Below are 21,388 nucleotides of genomic sequence, written 5' to 3'. Positions count from 1 at the left end.
ATATGTATATGTATATATATGATATTCACGTACTGATGACACACTCTTAATGCATCTCTACCAGTTCCCGGTGTATTACAATTAAATTGCATCTAAGCTTTGAGCTTAAGGATAATTTTATTCGCGAATCATTTACCGAATACGGTTATCAGACTTGCTACGGAAATAATAATTATCTACATACATAATCCGTATATACACAATTGTTGTAGCATTCGCGACTATTTGATTACACACGCGAAACTTTAATGTTGGACATGAGCCCAATAGTACTCTTTCACTACATATACATGTATTTTACTATATATACAATTGTACACATATATATATATATATATATATTTAATCGACTACATATAGCCTACAGTCTAAATTTAAAATAAAATATATTTTAATAACGAGTTTGTTAACTCACTGGATGCCTGGCACTCTTGGCATCTCGCAGGAAGATCTTGGTCTCTCAATAAACCCATGATGTCCATCTCTGTTGTCATTCGTCGTATTACCCATTCCATGTTGATCTGTAAGAATAATTAAATAAATAAATTATACAATAATATAATTTTGTAAAGTACCCCCAGATGTCGGAGAGACAGTCCGAGGGTCAGAAATAATAAATAAATAAAATATAAAACACCGACATGTATCGCTACCTCGTCGATGAGGAATCGTGGAGTTAGATTGGCAAGCTTCATTGGCACTCTGGTGCAGCGCTGAATCGGAATTTGTTCTTCGCCAGGTGTCAGGTGGTGGTGATAAATATGTACCACTGTACGGCGAGGTGTCGTACCTTTTTTCCATGGGTCGTGATCTCATAGGACCTACTCCCAGACTCCTACCACGTTCGGTACCACGATACATCATTGGATTGTGCTGCATCTCCTCCAAGTTATTCAGCGCAGTCTATAAAAAAATATAAATTTTATTAAATAAAATAATTATTTGTTTATTTTTCAGAGCTACAAAACATAATTTTATTTATTGATAGTGAGGAAGATAGTCGGAAATATTTTAGAGGCAATCGTTGATTATATCAATGGAATGCAGTCGTCTCGTGACTGTCTTACACATTTATCGGAGGTCGTACAGAGAGTTTACGTCCCATCAAAGTCGTATTAAATTGGCTGCTACGGCATACTGCAGTTTAATCGGGGGTCTGGGTGTGGTATGACGGAATTTAATGCTGGCATTCAATCTTCCTTGTCGGAAATACTTTTCTCAAGTTAATACTTTTAATTAAAATATAAATAATATCCAAGTACTCGAGTCTTAAATTTCAGATTTAAGTTTCTCTCAGTGTAATCTCAGATTTTTATGTTATTTTCTCTTCTTAAATTTTATTACTTTTAACCTACTCTGCATCTACATATATATATATATATAATTTTTTTAAAAATATCTCTTGAAATTTAGAGGGATCATTGATTATTTTAACTGCTGTTGATTATTTAACGAGAATACTGAAATAAAAGGGCTTAACCCGGTAAATTTACTATGTTTAATCTATAATTTTAGCCCCAAGGTATCGTAAATATCGACCACAATTATAAATCGATTAAAGTTTGTTATACAACATACAATGCATGTTACAGCTAGGCTTATCACTTTTAAGCTTGACACATTGCATTGTTATTATTATTATTATTATTATCATCTGAATTCCGAATTTGTTGTTACTATGAAATACGACCGGGAATAAACATGACCATGTGTGACTATGCTAAATAAAAATAAAATGCATAAATAATAATGATAATTCAATAGCCAGAAATATTTTTTGCATTTCCGTTGACGATTTGTGTACATACGAATAATTAATAATTGTTAATGCGTCCTCACGCTCTACTCTGTCATGTGTCATGTCGCTTTGTTGTTTTAAATTGTATGAATCCGACAGCACGAGTGGACTCCAAGGTTCAAGGAAAACTTGTTTAGTTTGTTAATAAGCTGTATGATCAAATACAAATGTTCTGTAAACTCTTAATTCTGTATTTTATATTTATATTGTAATGCACATTATTTTTATTATTTATCTTCTTCCGCTTACCGATATATCTAATTATTATTGCATAATTTTTGTTGCTGTAACTTTAAATAATTATCACTCTATTTCAAATAATAATATCGTGTCTGGATATGTTAAAAAAAAATTTTTATCAGTAATTATGTAAAGTATTTATTTATTCTTTATCAATACACAGAAAAAAAAGGATTTCTGGCGCAAAAAATTTTTGGGCTGAGAAAATAATAAAAAAAATTAATATCATATTTAAAAATTACCCTATAAATATGTAAATAAATATAAAAATTTTCCGTTACCCATGTGCCTCGGGACATTAGTTAGAATGAAACTGGCACGGGTGAATGGCGAGGCACGCGCGAAAGTTGTCGAGGTCGGGAACTGATCGACGGTGGTTTTTCCCTTTTCCTCTCAGCAGCCATATTCACATTGCCCCGACGGCATACATAACTACATCTATACTACTGGCATAGCTTAAACTACTCCCTTTACCCTCTACTCGACTCCTTGGACGATTTCGTTACGCCCACGCGACGACAGCGTCGCGACGCTCGGGGTCTATCACCGACCCGCTTCCGCGAATTCTCGACATCAGAGAGCAGAGCCCATTCAAGACTCGCAGTCTCCTCTATTCTCCCACTTGACATAAAATACTTTCTCATATCATACACTCCTACCTTTTTATTATTATTATTATTTACTTCCCTTATACTCATAAATTATTTAAATAATAGTAAATCTCTTCCTCAGAATTTTAAATTTAAATTCAAAAAATTACTTATTTACAAACAAATTATGTAAGCTTAATCCTTACGTGACCGAGTAAAGTTCAACACTCTTGAGGCTATCAAAGTCATGTATAACAATATATATAGACATATACTTTCAAGTCCACCCCCGTTTTGAATTATTTCCCGCTCACGTAATCACGCTTCCTTCACGAAAACGATTGAGCAAGAGGTAACGAACTATCGACCTATTCTTTATCTTTTTCTTATTTGTCTTTTCTTTCTTCATCCTCTATATATAGCAATCCTATGATCATTTTATTCATAAAAATATAAGTAAATGGAGATTGAAATCGAACAAAACTAGACACTTTAAATACGGAAACGATGACTACCCTTTATGTTAATTCCCACAGTAAATGTTTCCGATTGACATATTTGAGTTTAGTATCACGAGTAAGGGGGTAAAATGGGGTACTGAAGAAAATTTTAAGTTTTCTGAAACTCAAATCCTTCAAATTTTTTTTTTTTATGATATTCAAAGTAAATAGAAAAATTTTTAGCTGCAGTTCAAAAGAAAATTTTCATTTGTTACGGGAAAAATGTTTTATCAAATTTTTTGGCTACACCCTACCCCATTTTGTCTCTCCCTCCCATATATATCGTTGGCTTACTACCCTGTAATAGATGTCACCAGTGTAGCGCGGCTCTCACAAGTGCTCGCCATAAAGTCGACTTTAAAATATGTACATTTACAACTGGCTTAGTCACTTAGTCATACGCTGTACATAAATCAGTAAACCGAGTGCACATTATCGGCACAATATTTATCGTAATACATAACTCGAACAATTTCATGTCCGTTGAAAGGTAAACAGGCTGCGTGATTACAAAATCATGCATCGCGGAAGTTTTGGGTTAAACTTTTGCCACACAAGTTAGGCCGATTGACCTACTGCTAAATTTTTAAATATATTATTCACATCAAAATGATGCTAATTAATGCATTGTTTATTTGGTTTTTTTTATAAAATATAAAATATACGAGCGAATAATTGAAATAAGTTTAATTTTTAAATGTCAGGTCAACGATGAATAATTTAATGAAAAAAAAAATATGATAAATAAAATAGAAATAATTGAAACATTGAAGATCGATTAGTCGATGCTTGGATCGCTGATAAATTATTGGCGATAAAATAAAATATAATGATTGCTCTTGCGGTATATAAAAGTGTCATATTATCAGATGTAATAATCGACGTCTCAGACGTAGATGAGCAATCGATTTCCCTCGGGTCGAGGGTAGAAACATTTTTTTTTTTAAATATTGAGAAGATAAGTTTAGAGATGAAATGTAAGACGCAAAAGATTTTATTTGTGGAGTTGAAAAAAAGGAAATGTAAAAAAGACAAGAAATGTAAGAATTTGAGAAGAAAATAAAGATGAGAGGGTGGCTGAGAAGAAACAGTTGTGTTGACAGGCAAAGTTTGCTCAGGGACATCACCACCTGTAGAATAAATAACGACGAGTCAATTTTATCCAACGATTCTGAGGACTAAAATAGATACCAAGGGAATCACGTTACCCGATTAGCAAGAGAGGCCAAGTATTTTCTCTCTTTTAATATTATACTTTCATGTATGTGTATGTTATTGATGTACCGTGCCATTGAACGCGGTGTTCAATGTATAGATTGAGACAAATCAATTGATTTTCTTATTTTTTAAGCCTGGCAAAATAATTCTTTTGCTTTTTTCTCTCCTAGATTCTGTATCTTTTATAACTACATGAAGAAATTATTCTTATTTTAAATTAGCAGCAAATAATTAATTTGTTGTCATCAGCCGGAGGACAAAATATTACTTAGTAACAGAGGAGTGTCAAAAACAAACGTGATCCCGGGTCAAAAAAATAACAAGTTTGACGTTTTTGACTTAAATGGTTACTAACTGGGTCAAGTTAGCCAAAAGTGAGCAAAAAATGAACGAAAACACATTTGATTTTGACTTTTTTCTGGCTAACTTGACCTACATAGTGTCCATTTGTCAAAAAACGTCAACTTTGACAGATTTCTTTTACTTGGCTTAAATTTGTCAAAAAGTTAAATGTTTTTTTTTTGCCCAGGATATTCCGCGTACTGTTACCGCCCAACCAAGTCTCTTCCTTTTCTATTGTAATCAAATCAATGATATCGAAAGTAATAATTGAATTTATAATTACAATAAATAATATACATCATAAATTTTTAATAACTCAGATGTTTTGTATTCTAAGCCGCATCTCTCTACCATTTTTCTTCAATTTATATTAATATTTACTAAGTGATAAATTAATTTAATAGCGTTGATAATTAATTCTTTGGAAATTGTTAAGTCCGTGAGGTGCTCAAGTCTAAATTTATAACAATTGTTAATCGAAAGACCGGGGTGCAGACTGTCCTTGTGGGAATCATGGCCGATACGCAGGTCTGATAAAAAAAAATATTATTTTAAGCTAATTTATTATTAAAATTGTATTACTTAGTCGATTGAATGGCGGGTTCAGTTAACCGTCAATTAAAAGCAATTTATCTAAATATACATCCATATAAATTACTGTTTGGTACAACAAACAAGTGTTTTAAATAATAAAAAATTAAACTCCAGCATTTAAAACAACATGAAATTTTTAATTAGTTAAATGAAATAAAAAAAAAGTTGTACTTGTATTTTTCATTCGTTCAAATAAAAATAATAAAATTTTTTTTAATCTACCCTATTTGATTACATAAACTTAATTAGTTTTTCCATTTTAAAAAATATGCATTTTTAATATATACGTAGAAAAATTTTCTAATTAAATTTTTCCAATTTAATACATAAAATTTATTTTTTTCCTTTATTTTCTTAAAAAAAAAAATTTAATTAAAAAACGTTCGTAAGTTTAAGTTTATAAATAAATGTCTATATATTTATAAGCAATGAAATATTTTTTTTTTGTTAAATATAAAAAAAAAGTATTGAAGTAAAGTATAGAAATTGTATTTGCGACTACTGCTCCATTCTTTGACATTTAATACTCTATTTAATTAATGAAAACGTATAAAATAAAATTTCCATTATAATAGTGGGGTAAAAGTATCTCTGGACAGATTTTTAAAAATAATTATGTCATTGGGTCTTTATCTGATTTGTTAAAGTGTCCAAAACTTGGGCTAAAGTGGCCAAAAACGGTACCTATACCCCATATTGGATGTAAATATTCAGTAGCAAACAATATAGATAAAGCGGAAGTTTACAAATTGAGAATCTGTGATATCCGTTTTGGTTGCGATGATGATGAGTACGGCAGGATGCAGCGACACGTAGCACGCGCCCGGAACAAGCGAATGAGTACCCACAGTCACGATCAATACTTCCCTCCTCACGGTTTCCACCCTCGAGCTCTTCTTTCTGAATTCTAGTGTAACCTGCACGAAGTACTGTAGTGTGCTAGTGTACACTATACAACTACAGTACAGTACAGCGCATACAGTAGTATGATACCATACACATATATGCCTGATAACTGCACATGCCTCGGTGCACATGCTTTGAGTTTTTATTTTATAGCTCTATATGCTGCCTATGCCTCTATACATCTAAACACTACACACAAACATTCATTTTTTTTCATTCTTTCCCTATCTTGTATTTTATTCCGCTTCTGTTATATTCTGCACCCTCGGTTTTTTTCTCTCGTCTTTTCCTGCCCATGGATCTCATTCAGGTGAAAGAAAACTCGGTCATGGTCATTTCAGTGTCACTCTAATGCTTCGATTCAATCGCTTTTTAAATTATAAATTTATAAATTTACCAAACTCTCATACACTATTGATATTATTGTTATTTATTATGTCATAAATTTTTTTTAATTTAAATTACAAATATAAAAAATATATATAACCGGCAGATAATGGAGATCGATCAATACTTTTCATGAATACTTAATCTAAAGCTCTTATTAAAAGTTTATTTAATCGTTTTGTCTATTAAAAAAAAAACTTTTGAATAAGTAAAAAAAAAATCAAGTTTATTTTTAATTCAAATAAAATTGATTTTATGGAAGTGAATTTTTTTTTAAGTAAATATTAAAATTTAAAATGACATTTATGTAATAATATATATATTTTAAAATTATAATTTTAAATTTTAAATTGAGTATAGAGTGATAATAAACAAGCTGATGATCGAAAGGTAAAACTATTTTATTGGACGTTCTAATCTGAGCCTAAAGTAAATAAAATGAAGGTTTCATTCCATTAGACTTAACTTCATCGCATTAAAACACGTTGTATTGGGAATCCACACATTCCATAACGTACAAAACCGGCCCCACGTGATCTGAATTCCAAAGTCCTAGCAAATTATATGGGGATATAAAAAAATGTCCTGATTTAATTTACTTTATTAAGAATAACGTATTGAAATATAATCATTGATTTATTTTTAGTTTCTATTTATACTTAAATTTTTATTACTTAATAAAAATACTCGTAAGAAAATTAAATAATCTGTCAAAAATCTTTTGAGAGTTAGTAAGAAGTTTGTCAAAAATAGTACTCGTAAAAAAATTAACGGATAATTTTTTACCCTTCGGTCAAAATCGATGAGCCAATAAAAAAAAAGATCGCTTTGAATCTCTATCTTTAGGTTTTTTTTTTGTACATTGATGTCGAAATTTTTTCTCAAAAATCAGGGTCAGAACAAAAGGAGGAAAAAAATTGATCACGTTCCTGGGTTAGAATCAGAAAAATTTCCGCTAAAATCTGTCGGTCGTTCGAAAAATTAAGCCCGTAACAAAAAAAAGGTAGCAAGCTCTAAGTGATTTTCTTTTAACTTATTTATGATTGTTATTTTAATAAAAAAAAGTTACAGAAAGAAATAAAAGAATAAAATTTCGGGTAAATTTATTGCAGAACCAAAAATTCAGAGTTGGCTTTTTGAGCATTGGAGTATTTTTTTGAAATTATCTATACTAATGACTAATTGAGGAAATAATTGAAGCCATAGAGAATAGAAAATTAAATTTTTTTAAAGAAAACTTTATCATAATTTTGTATGATGGTCAAAATTTAAAACAAAAAATAGAACTAAATGTTGAAGAATTTAAAGTATCAATAAATAAATTATTTTCATGAGTCTGCTATTTGGAATAAAAAAATGTTTCTATTACTCAATATTTAATTAAACGTTAAGTTAATCACCAAATATGCTCTATCATTACTACATATATATGCTCAAAAGATTCATTTTTATTTTTAACTTTAAATTGGTATCATTAGTCCTCGTATTCTATTAAAAATAATAACTATTAGGAATGTCCAAATCAATTAATGCTATCATTTAATTATATCAATTATTCTTTTTTTAATTAGCTACCTAATCAATACAAGGTATATGACGTATTAAACACCATTAAATATAAATTATTTCAATATTTAAGTCTTTAAAAATTTTATCCAATCCAGCCGATAATCTAAAATGAGTCTCTGCGATGTCAAATAATTTTAATTTATTAATTTTATAAAATATTAATATCAAAATGTAGAAAATTTCTTTGCATCAGCACTTTTTAAAATTTGACATTTGAATTTTAACAGAATATAAATAAAATACGTAATTAAATTATTTGCAAACATTAATTGAGTTAATTAGAGTACTTTAAGTAGAGACGGATATTTTTTTTATTTAAAATATATGTCTTTATTTTAAAAGTAAGTAAAATACGAGTTTAATAATTTAAAAGTAAATAAATTTAATGTTTATTTATTATTTTTATTGACGACTCATCTTTCAAATAATAGCTCAAGTTAAATAAAAAAGAATTCTACAACCAATTGTTAAAATATATAATTTAAAACAAAATGATAATTAAATTCGTACAACGCATATAACAACACGCTAACGTTCAAATGTTAGCAGTTGGATTTTAAATTACCTCAATTTTATAAAATTATTTTTTTTTATTCTATAGAAAATTTTAATTTCATTTTAAAACGTAATAAAAAAAGTTTATTAATTATTTTTAATAAATGGAATAACTTTTTTAATAACGAGCTTTTTTTTTCTTCACTTAATACTTTACCTAAAGTAATTATCAATAATTTATTTTAATTAACAAGATATATTAATAAGAATAAGAACAATAACAGAGAATGAAATTTCTTTTTAATTTTTTTACCCGTAAAACAAAAGGGACCGGATTTAATTGTAATTTAAGCTTTCTTTTAACAAAGTAATTAAGTCCTTTTATTTTATCATACTTAGTATACCTATACTGTAACACTTGTTATCATTTTAAGTGGAAGTTTATAAGAAGAGTACTGAGTGAAAAGCCTTGTCGAGCACAATTGTCAACATAACTTGTTTTATTTTCTTCTTTATCTCTTCTTCTAATACTATATACATTATAGGTATTCTCAGACTGACCCACCCCACTTATTAAAAATATTCAATGACTAAACTGTCGTGACCGCATGCTAATTTTATTAATTAATTATAAAAAAAAAATAAAGCATTAATTGAAAAGTAGAAAACGTGGTGGGAATTTCCCCGTGATAGATTTTTGAAAAATTACTTACAGTTGTTATCAATTGAAAGTTGAACGAAATTTTTTAAGTTAATTTTAGCCGCCAAAATTTGAAATTTTGAATTATTAAAAAGAAAATTTTACTGAAGTTTTTTAAATAATTCAAAATTTCAAATTTTGGCGGCTAAAATTTACTTAATAAATTTCAAGGTCATTGAACATTTTTGAAAAGTGGGAAGGGAAGGGGTATTGTCAGAACATTCCCTTTAATTCAATGGTTAATTAAATTTCTATAAAATAACAATATACTCGTCAATTAAAATAAACAATTGATTGTAATAATCAATATTTGAATCTAATTTTAACATAAAATACTTCAATAAATAATGAAATTATTAAATCGACTGTAAAATGAAGTTTTAAAACTTTTTTTATGAAATATTGAACAGCGGAAAAAAGAATAAACGAATAAATGGAAGTTAATTTGCGTGAGGAACGTTCGCAGGATGCGATGAAGGTCAGGGGTACATAGCAATATAAACAAGTGGGGATAAGTTTAATAGTGTATTGTAATATTAAAGCAACACAATAACGTTTACACTAATGATTAAATATATATAGTCAGTTAAATTAAAGGTTTGATCAGCTGTCACGTTGTTAAATGTAAACGTGAATGATATGGATAGATAAAACATGGATAGATAATCATGTACTAAAATAAAATGACGTCTATATATTATTTTGCGAATCTTGTCGTAAGAAGATCCTAAGTATTAATGAAAATACTACACGCCCACATCCCGTGACTCGATGCTTTATAATATCCCGTCGTTGCTAAAATCTTAATATTTTATTTCTGAATTTAGTATCAAGTGGACGTGCCTATTGAAGTATTCAAAAAAAAATTTATATTTATTCAACATTCAAGTTTTTAGTCCGAGTAACATCAAGGGACAACAAACTTGTTGAAAGATAAAATAAAAATCTTTTTTAAAAAAAATAAAAATAAGCAAACATGGTGAGGGTGATACTGAATTACATTTTCTTCGGCTTGCTTTTGCAAACTTTCCTCGTTTCTGCAAAGGTAAGGGATTTATTCAAATTTATTAGTAGACTTAAACTATGGAAATTGAATAAGTTAATTTTTTAAAATGATTACTTGAATTTGATATGAATAAGTAGTTAAAATTTTTTAAATTCTATAATTTTCAAAAATATTCTTTTTAGTTACCCGACTGGGTACCTGCAGAAGTAATTGACATGGCTCAAGGAGAGAAGGGTAGATGTATGTCTGAGCATGGAACAACAGAAGGTTTTTATTCAATTTATTATTTAAAATAAATTTTAAAATTTTTTCATTAATTTGATATTTTAAAATAAATTTTTTGTTTATAGATATGATTAATGCGGTTAACGAAGGTAATATTCCGAATGACCCTAAGCTAACTTGTTACATGTTTTGTCTGTTTGAATCCTTCAGTATAGTAAGTTTTTTTTTATATTATTAAAGTAAGAGACCTAGTACCCGATCAGTCATGTATGTGTACATATATTTACTAAATATATATATGCAAATACATGGAGTAATCGAGTACTACACTATAAAAATTTTTTCACCCGGTGTAGTGTAAATATCTCGGCGTTAAATTTAGGCGGTGTGAATTTAAAATTTTTATACCGCCAAACGTATAAATTAAAATTCATGATAATTTTGCGTTAATAAAATTAATCATAAAAATATTTGAATGTTGAAAAAATACTATTTAATATCTAAATAAAATTAATGTAGTTACTGATTAAGTAGTTGAAAATATTTAATGATCGTTTGTTGCTCGTTAATTAAAATTACAACGAGTAATACAGAATGGTGTAAAAAAGTAGATTACGCCGTGTTAAAATTACACGAATGAAAAATTTATACCGAGAAAATTTTTTCGAGTGTAGTTCCCTGATTGGATACTAGGTCTTTTATCTGATTATTAATTTTATTTTTTTTATATAAAAACAAATTTTTAAATTGTAAAAATAAATTTTTTTTTAGATTGATGAAGACGGCGTACTGGAATATGGAATGCTTACTGAAATGTTTCCAGATGATATAAAAGCTAAAGCAGAAACTGTTCTTTCAGGTTGTGCTGAACAAGGTAAGTTCAATATATAAAGAAATATGTAAACAATAATAATTTATTATAATTATAATTTTTTATATTAAAGCTGGAGCTGATAACTGTGAAAAAGTATATAAAATAGCTACATGTGTCCAAAGCAAATCTCCTGACGTAAGAAATAAATGAAATTATTTTTTTTGTGAACTAAAATGGCAATTAAAAATTTTATTTCCCTTTTTTTAGATGTGGTTTATGATTTAAAAAAGTATATTACAATACCAGCAATGATAAGAAAGGACGCGAATGCCGATGAATGATCGAAGAGTTGGCGCAAAAAAAATCGTTTTAAATTTAACCGAAGTAAAATTATGAAGAAAACATTTAAAAATATATAACTTTAATTACAGTGTAGTACTAGAGAAATAAAAATTAATTAGACATTTTAAAAAATTTCCAACGAATGTTTTAAGCAAAGGTCTTACGAAATGTATAAATTTATACATATATATATGTACATTAATATAAAAAAAACACGTGACAAACTCAATATACAATAAAATTTTAAAAATATCAATGCACATTTTTTGATCATGGGTACGACCAATAATTATTAATATAAAAAAAAAAAAAATAAATAAATACTTTTGTTACTAAAAAAAAATTTTTTTTTTTTTAACAAATTTTTCATGTAATTTTTTAAATTTGAACACATGTGTACTATCACATAATAGTTTTATTAAAATATTTATTCTATTAAGTAAGCAATGATTTTAAAATACCAATAATTAAATAATTAAGATAATTTATCTAATGAATATAATTACGCATTGTAACTAATATACCAAGACATTAAGACATGACTAATGGGCATAAAATTATATAAAAAAAAATAAAAAGTAATAATAAGAAATATGCTTTAAAAGAATGGTGTTATCAAGCGTAAAGTATGCGTGTGATAAAAAATATTAAGAATAAAAGTACAAGGCACGTATTATAGGACACTAATGGTGCTTGAATGAAATTACACGCTGTAGCGTGGCTGAATTAATTGAGTTTGTATCAAGATTAGATACTAATCCAATTGATAATCATCGAGATAAATTTATCAACACGAAACTGAGCATGCTAAGTGTAACTACGTGTTAAAAACATTAAGGTGATAGCCAGACTAAACATATATAAACATTTTTTTTAATGACAATGAGAATTGTGAAGTAAACCTTGAGCTAGCTATTTTATGTGGTGATTATTTTTTTCTTTAGTCAAAAAAAGTTTGTTATCGATTAGATTTTTTTACTTCACAAACTCTAAAGTATCTATAGCAGCAGTAGCAATAACAACAACAACATTGGACTCCAGGCACAATCGTTCATAGCTTTTTTGGCATAAAAAATTATACCTTAAGGTCGATAGAGTGAATAGCAGCAGAGTTTGGAGAAGGATCTTTAGCAGTATCTCGATTTTCAATGTTGTTGTTAACGTTGGGCAAGGAACCCCCAGCTCTGAACTGATTCCCAATGCTTATGTGCAGGTGCTTACTGCCACTTGATTGAGGAGGACTTGCACCAGCACTCTTCACAGACAATGGTGTCTCTGGTACACCACTTCCAGTAGGACTTGCTCCTACTGAACTGCTTGCTGACGCCACCTATGCAAGTTCATTACAATTGTTGTTGTTTTTTTTTTATTCAATACAATTGTTTTATATCCCATGTAAAGACAATCAAATATTTAACGCTAATTTATTTTTTCTACCAATGGGTGTAAATAAAAATAATTAACGTGCAGATGAACTTAAACTGACGAGATTAAATTGTATATTAATTAATTGATAGGTAGATAAGCTATAAATAATAGAGGAAATACTGATGTACAAATTGAGGTCACATTCTACCCCTTTTATATTAAAACCTCATATTAATTTAGTTTGACTCAATCAACTCATGTATTTTAATAATTTAGATTTACACTAGAGTGTGATAAGAAAATTTACTACCATACATGTGAGTAAAATAGTTATGATTTTAAGTTTAAAAAAAAAGTTTAAAATTTACGAGTTGAGAGAAAAAAAAAAAAAGACAAGAAAAAGGAATAAAAATTAAAGTGCGACAATTGATTCACGAGAGCATTATTTATCGTATTACTGCGGTATCAACCCTTACTCAGATGCTGTTATTTAATATTTTTTTTTACGATCTACGATAAAACTTTTACTCCTTATCTCTCTATTTCTCTGTATGTTTACTTGTCGAGTTTAATGGAAACCCAGAGAAGCGATCGTAGCCTCGAACTCGGAACAGTAGCTCTATTCGTCGTTGATATATAGGATGCAATGTGTGTTCCTGTATCACATCACGGGTATGCACGTGTGCAGCACATAATATAACCTTCGTCGTCTCATACATGTGACGATAACGTTTTATTGTTATTGCGAATAGCCACGACGCCATCAGACGAGAGAAAGAAATTAAAAAGTGGCTCTCTGTTATATTTTAAATTCTTATATTTTTATGCACCACATATTATCCATTACTCATAAATATTTCATTTATTTTTATTATATATTGTGAAAAAATTTTTAATTGAACCCAGATTAAATTCGGAATGATTGCGGAGCTGATATCTGTTTATTTATTTGCACCCTCCGGAATAAAATTCAGAGTAAAATTTGTTTTAATATCAAAACTTCAGCTCGGAGTGAAATTCAAAGTGGAGTAAAATCATAAAATAAATAAAATTATACGAATGAAAATTACTCATCAACCAGAGCACGAAATTATGCTAAAAGATATTTAAATCGAAAATTATAATATGAATAACAATTTAATATTCAAATTTTATAATTAATAATTTATAAGATACTTTAGTATAATTTATAATTAACTTCTTTAATACTCGATAATAAATAAATATTATTTTAGGTTTTTACTGTAAAATTTATTTAAAAGTTAACAGAGATCGATTACTCGCATCATCTTCCACTCTCTATTTTTCTCCCTCTCTCATTCTTGTCTTGTTAAATCTTTCTCTCTTGGTTACTCTCTTGTTCTCAATTGAGAACACTCAGAGTAACCATTTTCTCTTTGTCAGTGAAACGAGGAACAACGAAACGACCTCGGAAATTCAAATATAGCTGATGAATATGGTGATGAGCCAGCCCAATCGAACCGTCAAATTCTGATCGTTAGAAATTTTTTATATTTTTTTAAATTTTATACCCATCAGAGTCAATAACGACATGTACTAAACTATCATCAATACCTTCCTCAAACTAAAAACAAATAAATAATAATAAAAAAAATAATTTGCTAGTTTAAAATTAATTTTGACCATCAAAAATAACCAACAAATCATTTAAAAAAAAAAAAAACTTAAAATTGCACATATAGCTTTTTTAATTTTCTACATGTGCATTTTTTTTTTTTTTTTTTTTTTATTTTTAATATATTTGTTAAAAAAAAAATCTAAAAATTATAAGACCCCGGCTAATTTCACGATCATGGTTAATATGTTGAGTAAATAAAATAGTATGAAATGATAAATAAATTTTAATGTTAATAAAATATGTATGAATTTTTTCAAACACATTCCATCACGTTCTTCAATGATATAGTGACATAAATAATTAAATAACCAATTAAATAAACATTAATACAAACAAGTCCGTCTATTTAATATTTTGTTTCCCTACTCAGGTCATTAGCACTTGAGTAAAGAAATAAAATGTAAAATACGTTCAATATGGCGAAGGCTAACAGAAAAATTTCAACAATAAAACTTTTGTCGCCATACTATTTTATCAAATAATTTGTCATTGAAAGAAAAACTAACGTGACTAATTCAAACGATGTATAGACTCGAGAGAAATTAAACGAATCCATAAATTCCTTAAAGTAAATAGATAATAACTAATAATCCACCAACTTCCTAGTATTTCTTAACATTCTTTTTACACACGTATTAAGCTCATTAAATAATATTTATTAACTTAATATCCGATAGTACTTAAGCATAAAGTATTTAGTACACAGAAAAAAATAACTTCTCGCGTGAAATATTTTATGATCCTGAAGTTATTTAAAAAAAAATATTTTTAAAAAATGCACTTATTAATTTTTTAATTTTTTAAATGTGCATTTTTTTCAAAATTATATTTCATTTCTGTGTACTAAAAAAAAAAAAAATACTTTTCCCGCGCATTATTTGTCTCATGTGTATTCTTATTTTATTAAAAAAAAGAAAAAAAAAAAGCTTCGTCAACAAAATCGTGAGAAAAAGATACGACATAAAAAGTGGGCGGAAGACGAAAAGCAAGTCGTAAACCTGCATATATTTATATATATATTATTTCGTCTCCTTTCTTTAGTATCTCAATCTCATCTTCTTACTACCCTTCCACTTAATTCTCTTTCTCTCTTTCAATGACCACACCGAGCTCCGAAAATATACACGAGGAAAAGTATGTACACATACATTTAGAATTACAGCTTCTTCGTGTTTACGTTTTACCGTTCTCTATCCAGAGCAATGCAAACGCGTTGGTTGTAACCCGCGTGCACTAAAACCCCGGGAAAAAATAATAAAATAAAATATTAAAAACTGTAATAAAAAATAGAGTAAAACTGCATACACTTGCACGTACACATACATAAGTATATATGTATACATATATAAAAAATCATAGAAATAATAATAATAATAATGTTTATATGAATAATAATAATAATGGCAGTGGTAGCAGTGGCAGAGCAGTATCATGCCGAGGGAGGTTAGGGACATTGATCTACAAGAATAAAATGAAAAGTCAAAATAATAATAATAATAGTAATAAAAAACTAAAAGTACTTACCCTGCTAGTAACATCAGAAACTTCTCTCATGATGGCTTCAAATGCAGCAGTTTCCTCAGCCTGTTTTTGGTTGAGGAGCGCAATCTTTTCACTGAATTTCCGTGGATTCGCCATGATGGCCGGGCCACGGCACAAGTACACAACCCACACAAAACTTAATCACGACTATATCTGTGCACACACTTTTACTTGCACAAAACACTTAATAATCACCTGGTAAATTTATAAAATAAAACAACAATAATTACTACTAATTATTATTCCACCAATAAATATTTATCTGTTTATAAAAAAAAACAAAGTAACAAAAATTAATTAACATTCACCTGTTAAAAATCTAGGACAGACTCAAATAATCACGTCTTTCTATTTAAATATGTATTATGTATTTCCCCAGCTTCACCCGCCTTCTTGCGCTCTAGCTCTAAATTTTACTCGGTCTCTTTCCCACTGGTGATTTACAGTCTCCCTTCCTCTCGCTCTCTCTCTTGGTCTCCCTTTCCCCGGGTCTTTCACTTGCGGTCTGTTTGTTGCCTCCACAAGACCGCAAGCTTACGGAGGAGCTTGTCACCAGTAGTAAAATCAAAAAGTTTAACAGGAACAATGCAGCTCTTTAAACAACTAGGATCACTAGGATCATGTCCACGTCTCATTTCATTCCCTTACTCTTTTTCCCGACTGTACACGCGCGACACAAACACGACCTCTCCCCAATCTGTCTACACACACAACACTTTTCAAATAAAACTTCGCTTATACTTCTATTCCTATTTCCTCCACTCTATTTCTACACCACTTATATTTCCTACTTCACTTATTACTATTATTTATATTTTACAACTGATTCTCTTTATCCCGCACAGTAAACTCCTTCTCTATTCACCACTCGCGTGTCAATAAAATTCAAGTTATTGATAAAAAAAAATTTAATTCAAAAAATAAAATAATTTACACAAGTATAAAAACTTCGCGTCAATTTAAAAATTCAAATTGTCTAGTTATTTTACTTATTACCGCGGGTTAATTTGAAAATAAAATATGTTGGGTTATTATTTATTTAATGTCTTATGTCTCTCTCTGTTTAATATCGTGCTTTTGCTTACTTCCACCACACATGAGAGCGTGTTGCGGGCTTTTTTAACACACCACTGCCGCCTCGATTGACTGACGGTCACTGATACGCAAGATTATGCGACGCAGCGCGCCACGCGCATCGCGCAGAAACTCTTTTATTCAGAGTCAGAGCCATTGGTCATATCAACGACAACGACGTACACTTTAACTTGTGTTTTTTATTTATTTACTTAACTACTTTTTTTTTTTTTTTAAACTCAATTCAATTCGACTCAATACATATGTAGATATTTAAATTAAATAAACTTGTGTTTAATTACAGCAGTACATATTTTTTTTATTTATTTACTCATTTAATTGTTGGGATAAATGTTTTTATTATTAATGATAACGCTAATTATTATTATTATTTATTGAGTAGATTAATAGTACATTCACTGATGGATGGTGACAACTATATTTTTAACATTAGGTGGGAAATAATAGTAACCCCGTAGGAGGTTACTTTCCTATTTAACAAAGAGCACCACTTTACGCGCGCGACGATGACAGACTAAGGAAACATGCCCAAGGTTTTTCTCAGCTGATGCAAAGCGAATCGTTTTATCGATTGAGGTTTTTAAACTATTGCGCATTCCCGCCAAATTTTTTATTTTATTTGAATCCGGTTTATTAACCCCAGGTTATTTGGCTACATGGTAAATATATGAAAATATACTTAAATAATTAAGTAATAATCCGCTGTGCATATTAATTAATTTAATTATTATTTTAAAACCGAGTTTTAGTTTTAATTTATATTCAAATTTAAAATGACGACGTGACTGACGCTGATGACCTTGATAATGTTTTTTATCCTCATTTTAATTTGTTGTTTGCTCGTTTTGCGTATACTTGTGTCACAACGGAGTACATATTTATTATTTATGAGTTATGATATTAATATTTTTTTAATTATTTGTAAATATAGTAATATATGTTATTATAAATATGTACAAGTTTGATGAAAAACTTGAAATTGAGTGTTTGCCGGCGGTTATTTACAAACAACTTGTTGATGAATTGAATTATAATGATGACTGGATTATATTGGCTGAGTATGTGGCACAACAGATTGGATTTAAAGGGTAAATACAAGTATTTATTTATTTAAATAATTAATTAACCCTGTGTATGTATACGGGGTCTTTGGAGGAACACTCAATTTTTTTTTTTTAAATTACATTTTTTCAAATACTCTTTAGCAAAAATTTTAAACTTTTGACTTTGGAAACTTCTGGATCATGCACTAGACACTTTAAAGTGCAATCCAGAATTTTTTTTTATATTTTTTGAAAGCTCGGAAACTGAAAATTTGTTCCCTAAAAGATCCAGTTAAAATATTAGTCATTATTAATGAGTGTGAATGTAGCAGACATCAAATTTAAAATTATAAATAATTAATAAAATAAAATTTTTAAAAACTACGCATTTAAAAAATTAATAAGTGCATTTTTTATCAATATTATTTTTAAAATTATTTACTTTATTTATTTATAATTTTAAATTTGTCTGATGTCTGCGACATTCACACTCATAAATATTAATCTAAATAATATTACAGTTCGAGTTGGATAAAATTATTAGATGACAAAAAAAATTTTAAACAGACACCAGCTGAAAATTTATTATGTGAATTAAATATACGAATGTGCACAGTAAGAACTTTAGGTGAATTATTAGAAAACTGCCAACTATTACGAGCACTTTCGATTATTTGCGAGCGTCAATCTTTAATTATCACAAGACAGCCCAACTGTGATGGAACTGACGAAGTAGAAGTAGATTTAGGAAAGTATTTAAAATTAAAATGTCAAGCTACGGGATTACCACCACCTGTTTACACCTGGTACCATGAGAACCTTCCGTTGGAAACCCAAAATAAGGAAGAACTGAGCGTTGTCATCAATAGTACTGATCAAGAAGGAGACTACAAATGTCAAGTAACTCAAGTTAATATAGAAGACTTAATTGTTGATCAATTAATGTCCAATTCAGTTTATCTCAAAATAAAATCGACACCTGTTATTATTACTAAACAACCATTATCGGTAATTGAAGTGCAAATTAACGGTACACTTAAATTAAGTTGTCTGGCAGACAGTCATCCAGCGCCTAATTATCAATGGTTTCATAATAACACTAAATTAGATGTTCAAAAATCAAATGAACTTGTTATAGAAAAATTTACCAGTCAAAATGAAGGAAAGTATTACTGTCATATCTACAATAGTGTCAGTGAAGCGTATACTGAAAAAAGTAATGTCATGGTAAATATCAATTACATTTTTTTATTACGTGTCAATTAATAATAATTGATGTAATTAAATTGGGATTATTTTGGTATTTATAGATCGAGTTACCTCGGGAAAAGGCAGTAGCTAAGATAGCATTGCTTGTAGCCAACGAAAATTATTATTATCAAGAAAAATTAAAGACACCACAAAAAGATGTAGCTAAACTTGGACAACTTCTTGAGCAAATTGGATTCCAAGTTATTTGTTTACTCAATTTGACGACAGCACAAATGAAAAATGCTATGAAATTTTTTAGCTCATTGCTTTGTGAAGGTGTCTATGGTAAATTTAATCCAATACCGTGAATTAATATAATGTAGCAAACGCATGAATTAAAAATTTTATTTAAATAGGTTTATTTTATTTTGCTGGCCATGGTTTTAAGATGCAAGAAAGTTATATGCTTGCAGTAGACGCTCCGAGTAATTTTTTAAGAACCGATGCAATATGCGAGAGTGAATTACTTGCCATGATTCTTCCGAAAGATCCAGCGCTGCTAGTTGTGATTCTCGACACGTGTCAAACAGTTCCTCCAAAGTAATAACATAACTTTTACTTCGACACTTAAGTTGGGAATATATTTAAAGAAAAAAACTTTTTGTCATAGTAGTAGTTATAGTATAAATTACAATTTATTTTATTTATAGAGAATTAAATCCTGAAATTCATAAGGAAATTCCTAAAGTTAATGAATACAGAAGTAATAAAAATCTTAGAAATTTAATTCAAGCCTACTCGACATCTAGCCATCGTCCGAGTTACGAAAGATTTAGTACTGAATGTGGATTGTATGTAACTCATTTGAGTAAATTTATAACAAGAGATATACCAGTACAAAAAGTATTTGAAGAAACTGGAAAATGTGAGAGAATATTTTTATTTATAAAAATATTTATTTAAATTAACTACTGGCTTTATTAATTAATAAACTAAATATATATAAATAGTAATAATTAATATCATAAATACTTTCAGCGATTGATATCTGGTTTGAGGGGAAAGAAAGAAATCAAATTCCGATGTTTGCTTTGACAGTAACGAAACCTTATCGTCTTATTGACGCTATTTACGCTGGTAATTTAAATTGTTGACGTCAGAGCCCTATAGTATTTATTATCATAATTATCACGTCTAATTAGTTACTTATTTTTTTTTCTAGGAAAAAGTTTTGACGTTATCAATAATTTAAAAGACATTACAACTTTTCCGACTAAAAAAATCGATTTATGTTTCAAACAAACTGGAATAAATTGTAAACTTGTTATCGCACAATTAATTAAACCTTATTTTAATTTTATAAAGTTAATTCTTATTGGTCTAGACGATGATGTCACTGTTAATCTGTATAACTCTGTAAAATTAGAAAGAAATAATTTATATCGCAGCTCTCAGAGAAATGAATTTCATCTACACAATCCACAAATCAATAAAGTTGGAATTATTTAGATTTAATCTATACATATATATCAAACTGTTTTATTAGTGGGCTATTACTTTAAGTGATATTATTTTTTAGGGTCCAATTGTCGTATCGATTGAGAGAGGCGGCACTTCATTTGGCGCAACATTATTCCAAGTTACTGATCATATCCCTCCGTTATTACGCAACTTGTGATTGTAATAAATAATCTTATCAAATATATGTATTATATATATATTATAAAAATATGTTACCTTTAAAATTAATAAATTATTTTTTTTTATTGCGTTTAATTTTATAT

General features: G+C 28.7%; 3 protein-coding genes across 7 annotated transcripts in view; 2 read left to right on the top strand and 1 right to left on the bottom strand.

Moving 5' to 3' along the window:
• LOC103576227 (CREB-regulated transcription coactivator 1) overlaps window positions 1–17,999 on the bottom strand; it is a 29,578-nt gene extending 11,579 nt beyond the window's left edge. For 2 of the 5 annotated variants that reach the window (XR_001345358.2, XM_053737782.1), the window contains exons 1-4: window positions 16,258–17,999; window positions 12,808–13,056; window positions 642–903; window positions 416–521 (exon numbers count right to left, since the gene is read on the bottom strand). Coding sequence is in view for 4 of the 5 variants with exons in the window: in XM_053737782.1 (XP_053593757.1) it covers window positions 416–521; window positions 642–903; window positions 12,808–13,056; window positions 16,258–16,371 (731 nt within the window). In the remaining variant the exon portion in view is untranslated. The remainder of the gene's footprint in view (window positions 1–415; window positions 522–641; window positions 904–12,807; window positions 13,057–16,257) is intronic. The other 3 variants (XM_014444087.2, XM_008556371.3, XM_014444089.2) reach the window with 3 other exon arrangements.
• LOC103576226 (general odorant-binding protein 69a) lies at window positions 8,418–11,934 on the top strand. The gene is made up of 7 exons (XM_008556370.2): window positions 8,418–8,485; window positions 9,750–10,384; window positions 10,528–10,612; window positions 10,696–10,784; window positions 11,342–11,444; window positions 11,515–11,579; window positions 11,652–11,934. Exons 2-7 carry the CDS (start codon window positions 10,316–10,318, stop codon window positions 11,667–11,669), a joined length of 429 nt encoding a protein of 142 aa, XP_008554592.1. The 5' UTR covers window positions 8,418–8,485; window positions 9,750–10,315; the 3' UTR covers window positions 11,670–11,934.
• A 145-nt stretch (window positions 18,000–18,144) lies between the features above and the next one.
• On the top strand, window positions 18,145–21,385 carry LOC103576222 (mucosa-associated lymphoid tissue lymphoma translocation protein 1). The gene is made up of 8 exons (XM_008556366.3): window positions 18,145–18,458; window positions 18,935–19,640; window positions 19,724–19,949; window positions 20,021–20,204; window positions 20,315–20,529; window positions 20,643–20,741; window positions 20,827–21,098; window positions 21,184–21,385. Exons 1-8 carry the CDS (start codon window positions 18,322–18,324, stop codon window positions 21,280–21,282), a joined length of 1,938 nt encoding a protein of 645 aa, XP_008554588.1. The 5' UTR covers window positions 18,145–18,321; the 3' UTR covers window positions 21,283–21,385.
• The last annotated feature ends 3 nt before the right edge of the window (window positions 21,386–21,388 follow it).

This window comes from Microplitis demolitor, chromosome 3 (assembly GCF_026212275.2).
Source record: "Microplitis demolitor isolate Queensland-Clemson2020A chromosome 3, iyMicDemo2.1a, whole genome shotgun sequence".
NCBI classification, from domain to species: Eukaryota; Metazoa; Arthropoda; class Insecta; order Hymenoptera; family Braconidae; genus Microplitis; species Microplitis demolitor.
Note: the sequence above shows the minus strand (reverse complement) of the source record. Positions and strands in the feature narration are given on the sequence as shown.

What these genes read in the sequence shown, in the direction of transcription:
- LOC103576226 (XM_008556370.2), top strand. Translation starts at nt 10,316, where the DNA reads ATGGTGAGGGTGATACTGAATTACATTTTCTTCGGCTTGCTTTTGCAA. An exon ending in CTTTCCTCGTTTCTGCAAAG is followed by an intron (nt 10,385 to 10,527) that starts GTAAGGGATTTA and finishes TATTCTTTTTAG; the next exon opens with TTACCCGACTGGGTACCTGC. An exon ending in TTCAGGTTGTGCTGAACAAG is followed by an intron (nt 11,445 to 11,514) that starts GTAAGTTCAATA and finishes TTTATATTAAAG; the next exon opens with CTGGAGCTGATAACTGTGAA.
- LOC103576222 (XM_008556366.3), top strand. Translation starts at nt 18,322, where the DNA reads ATGTACAAGTTTGATGAAAAACTTGAAATTGAGTGTTTGCCGGCGGTT. An exon ending in GCTTTGTGAAGGTGTCTATG is followed by an intron (nt 19,950 to 20,020) that starts GTAAATTTAATC and finishes TTATTTAAATAG; the next exon opens with GTTTATTTTATTTTGCTGGC. An exon ending in ATTTGAAGAAACTGGAAAAT is followed by an intron (nt 20,530 to 20,642) that starts GTGAGAGAATAT and finishes AAATACTTTCAG; the next exon opens with CGATTGATATCTGGTTTGAG.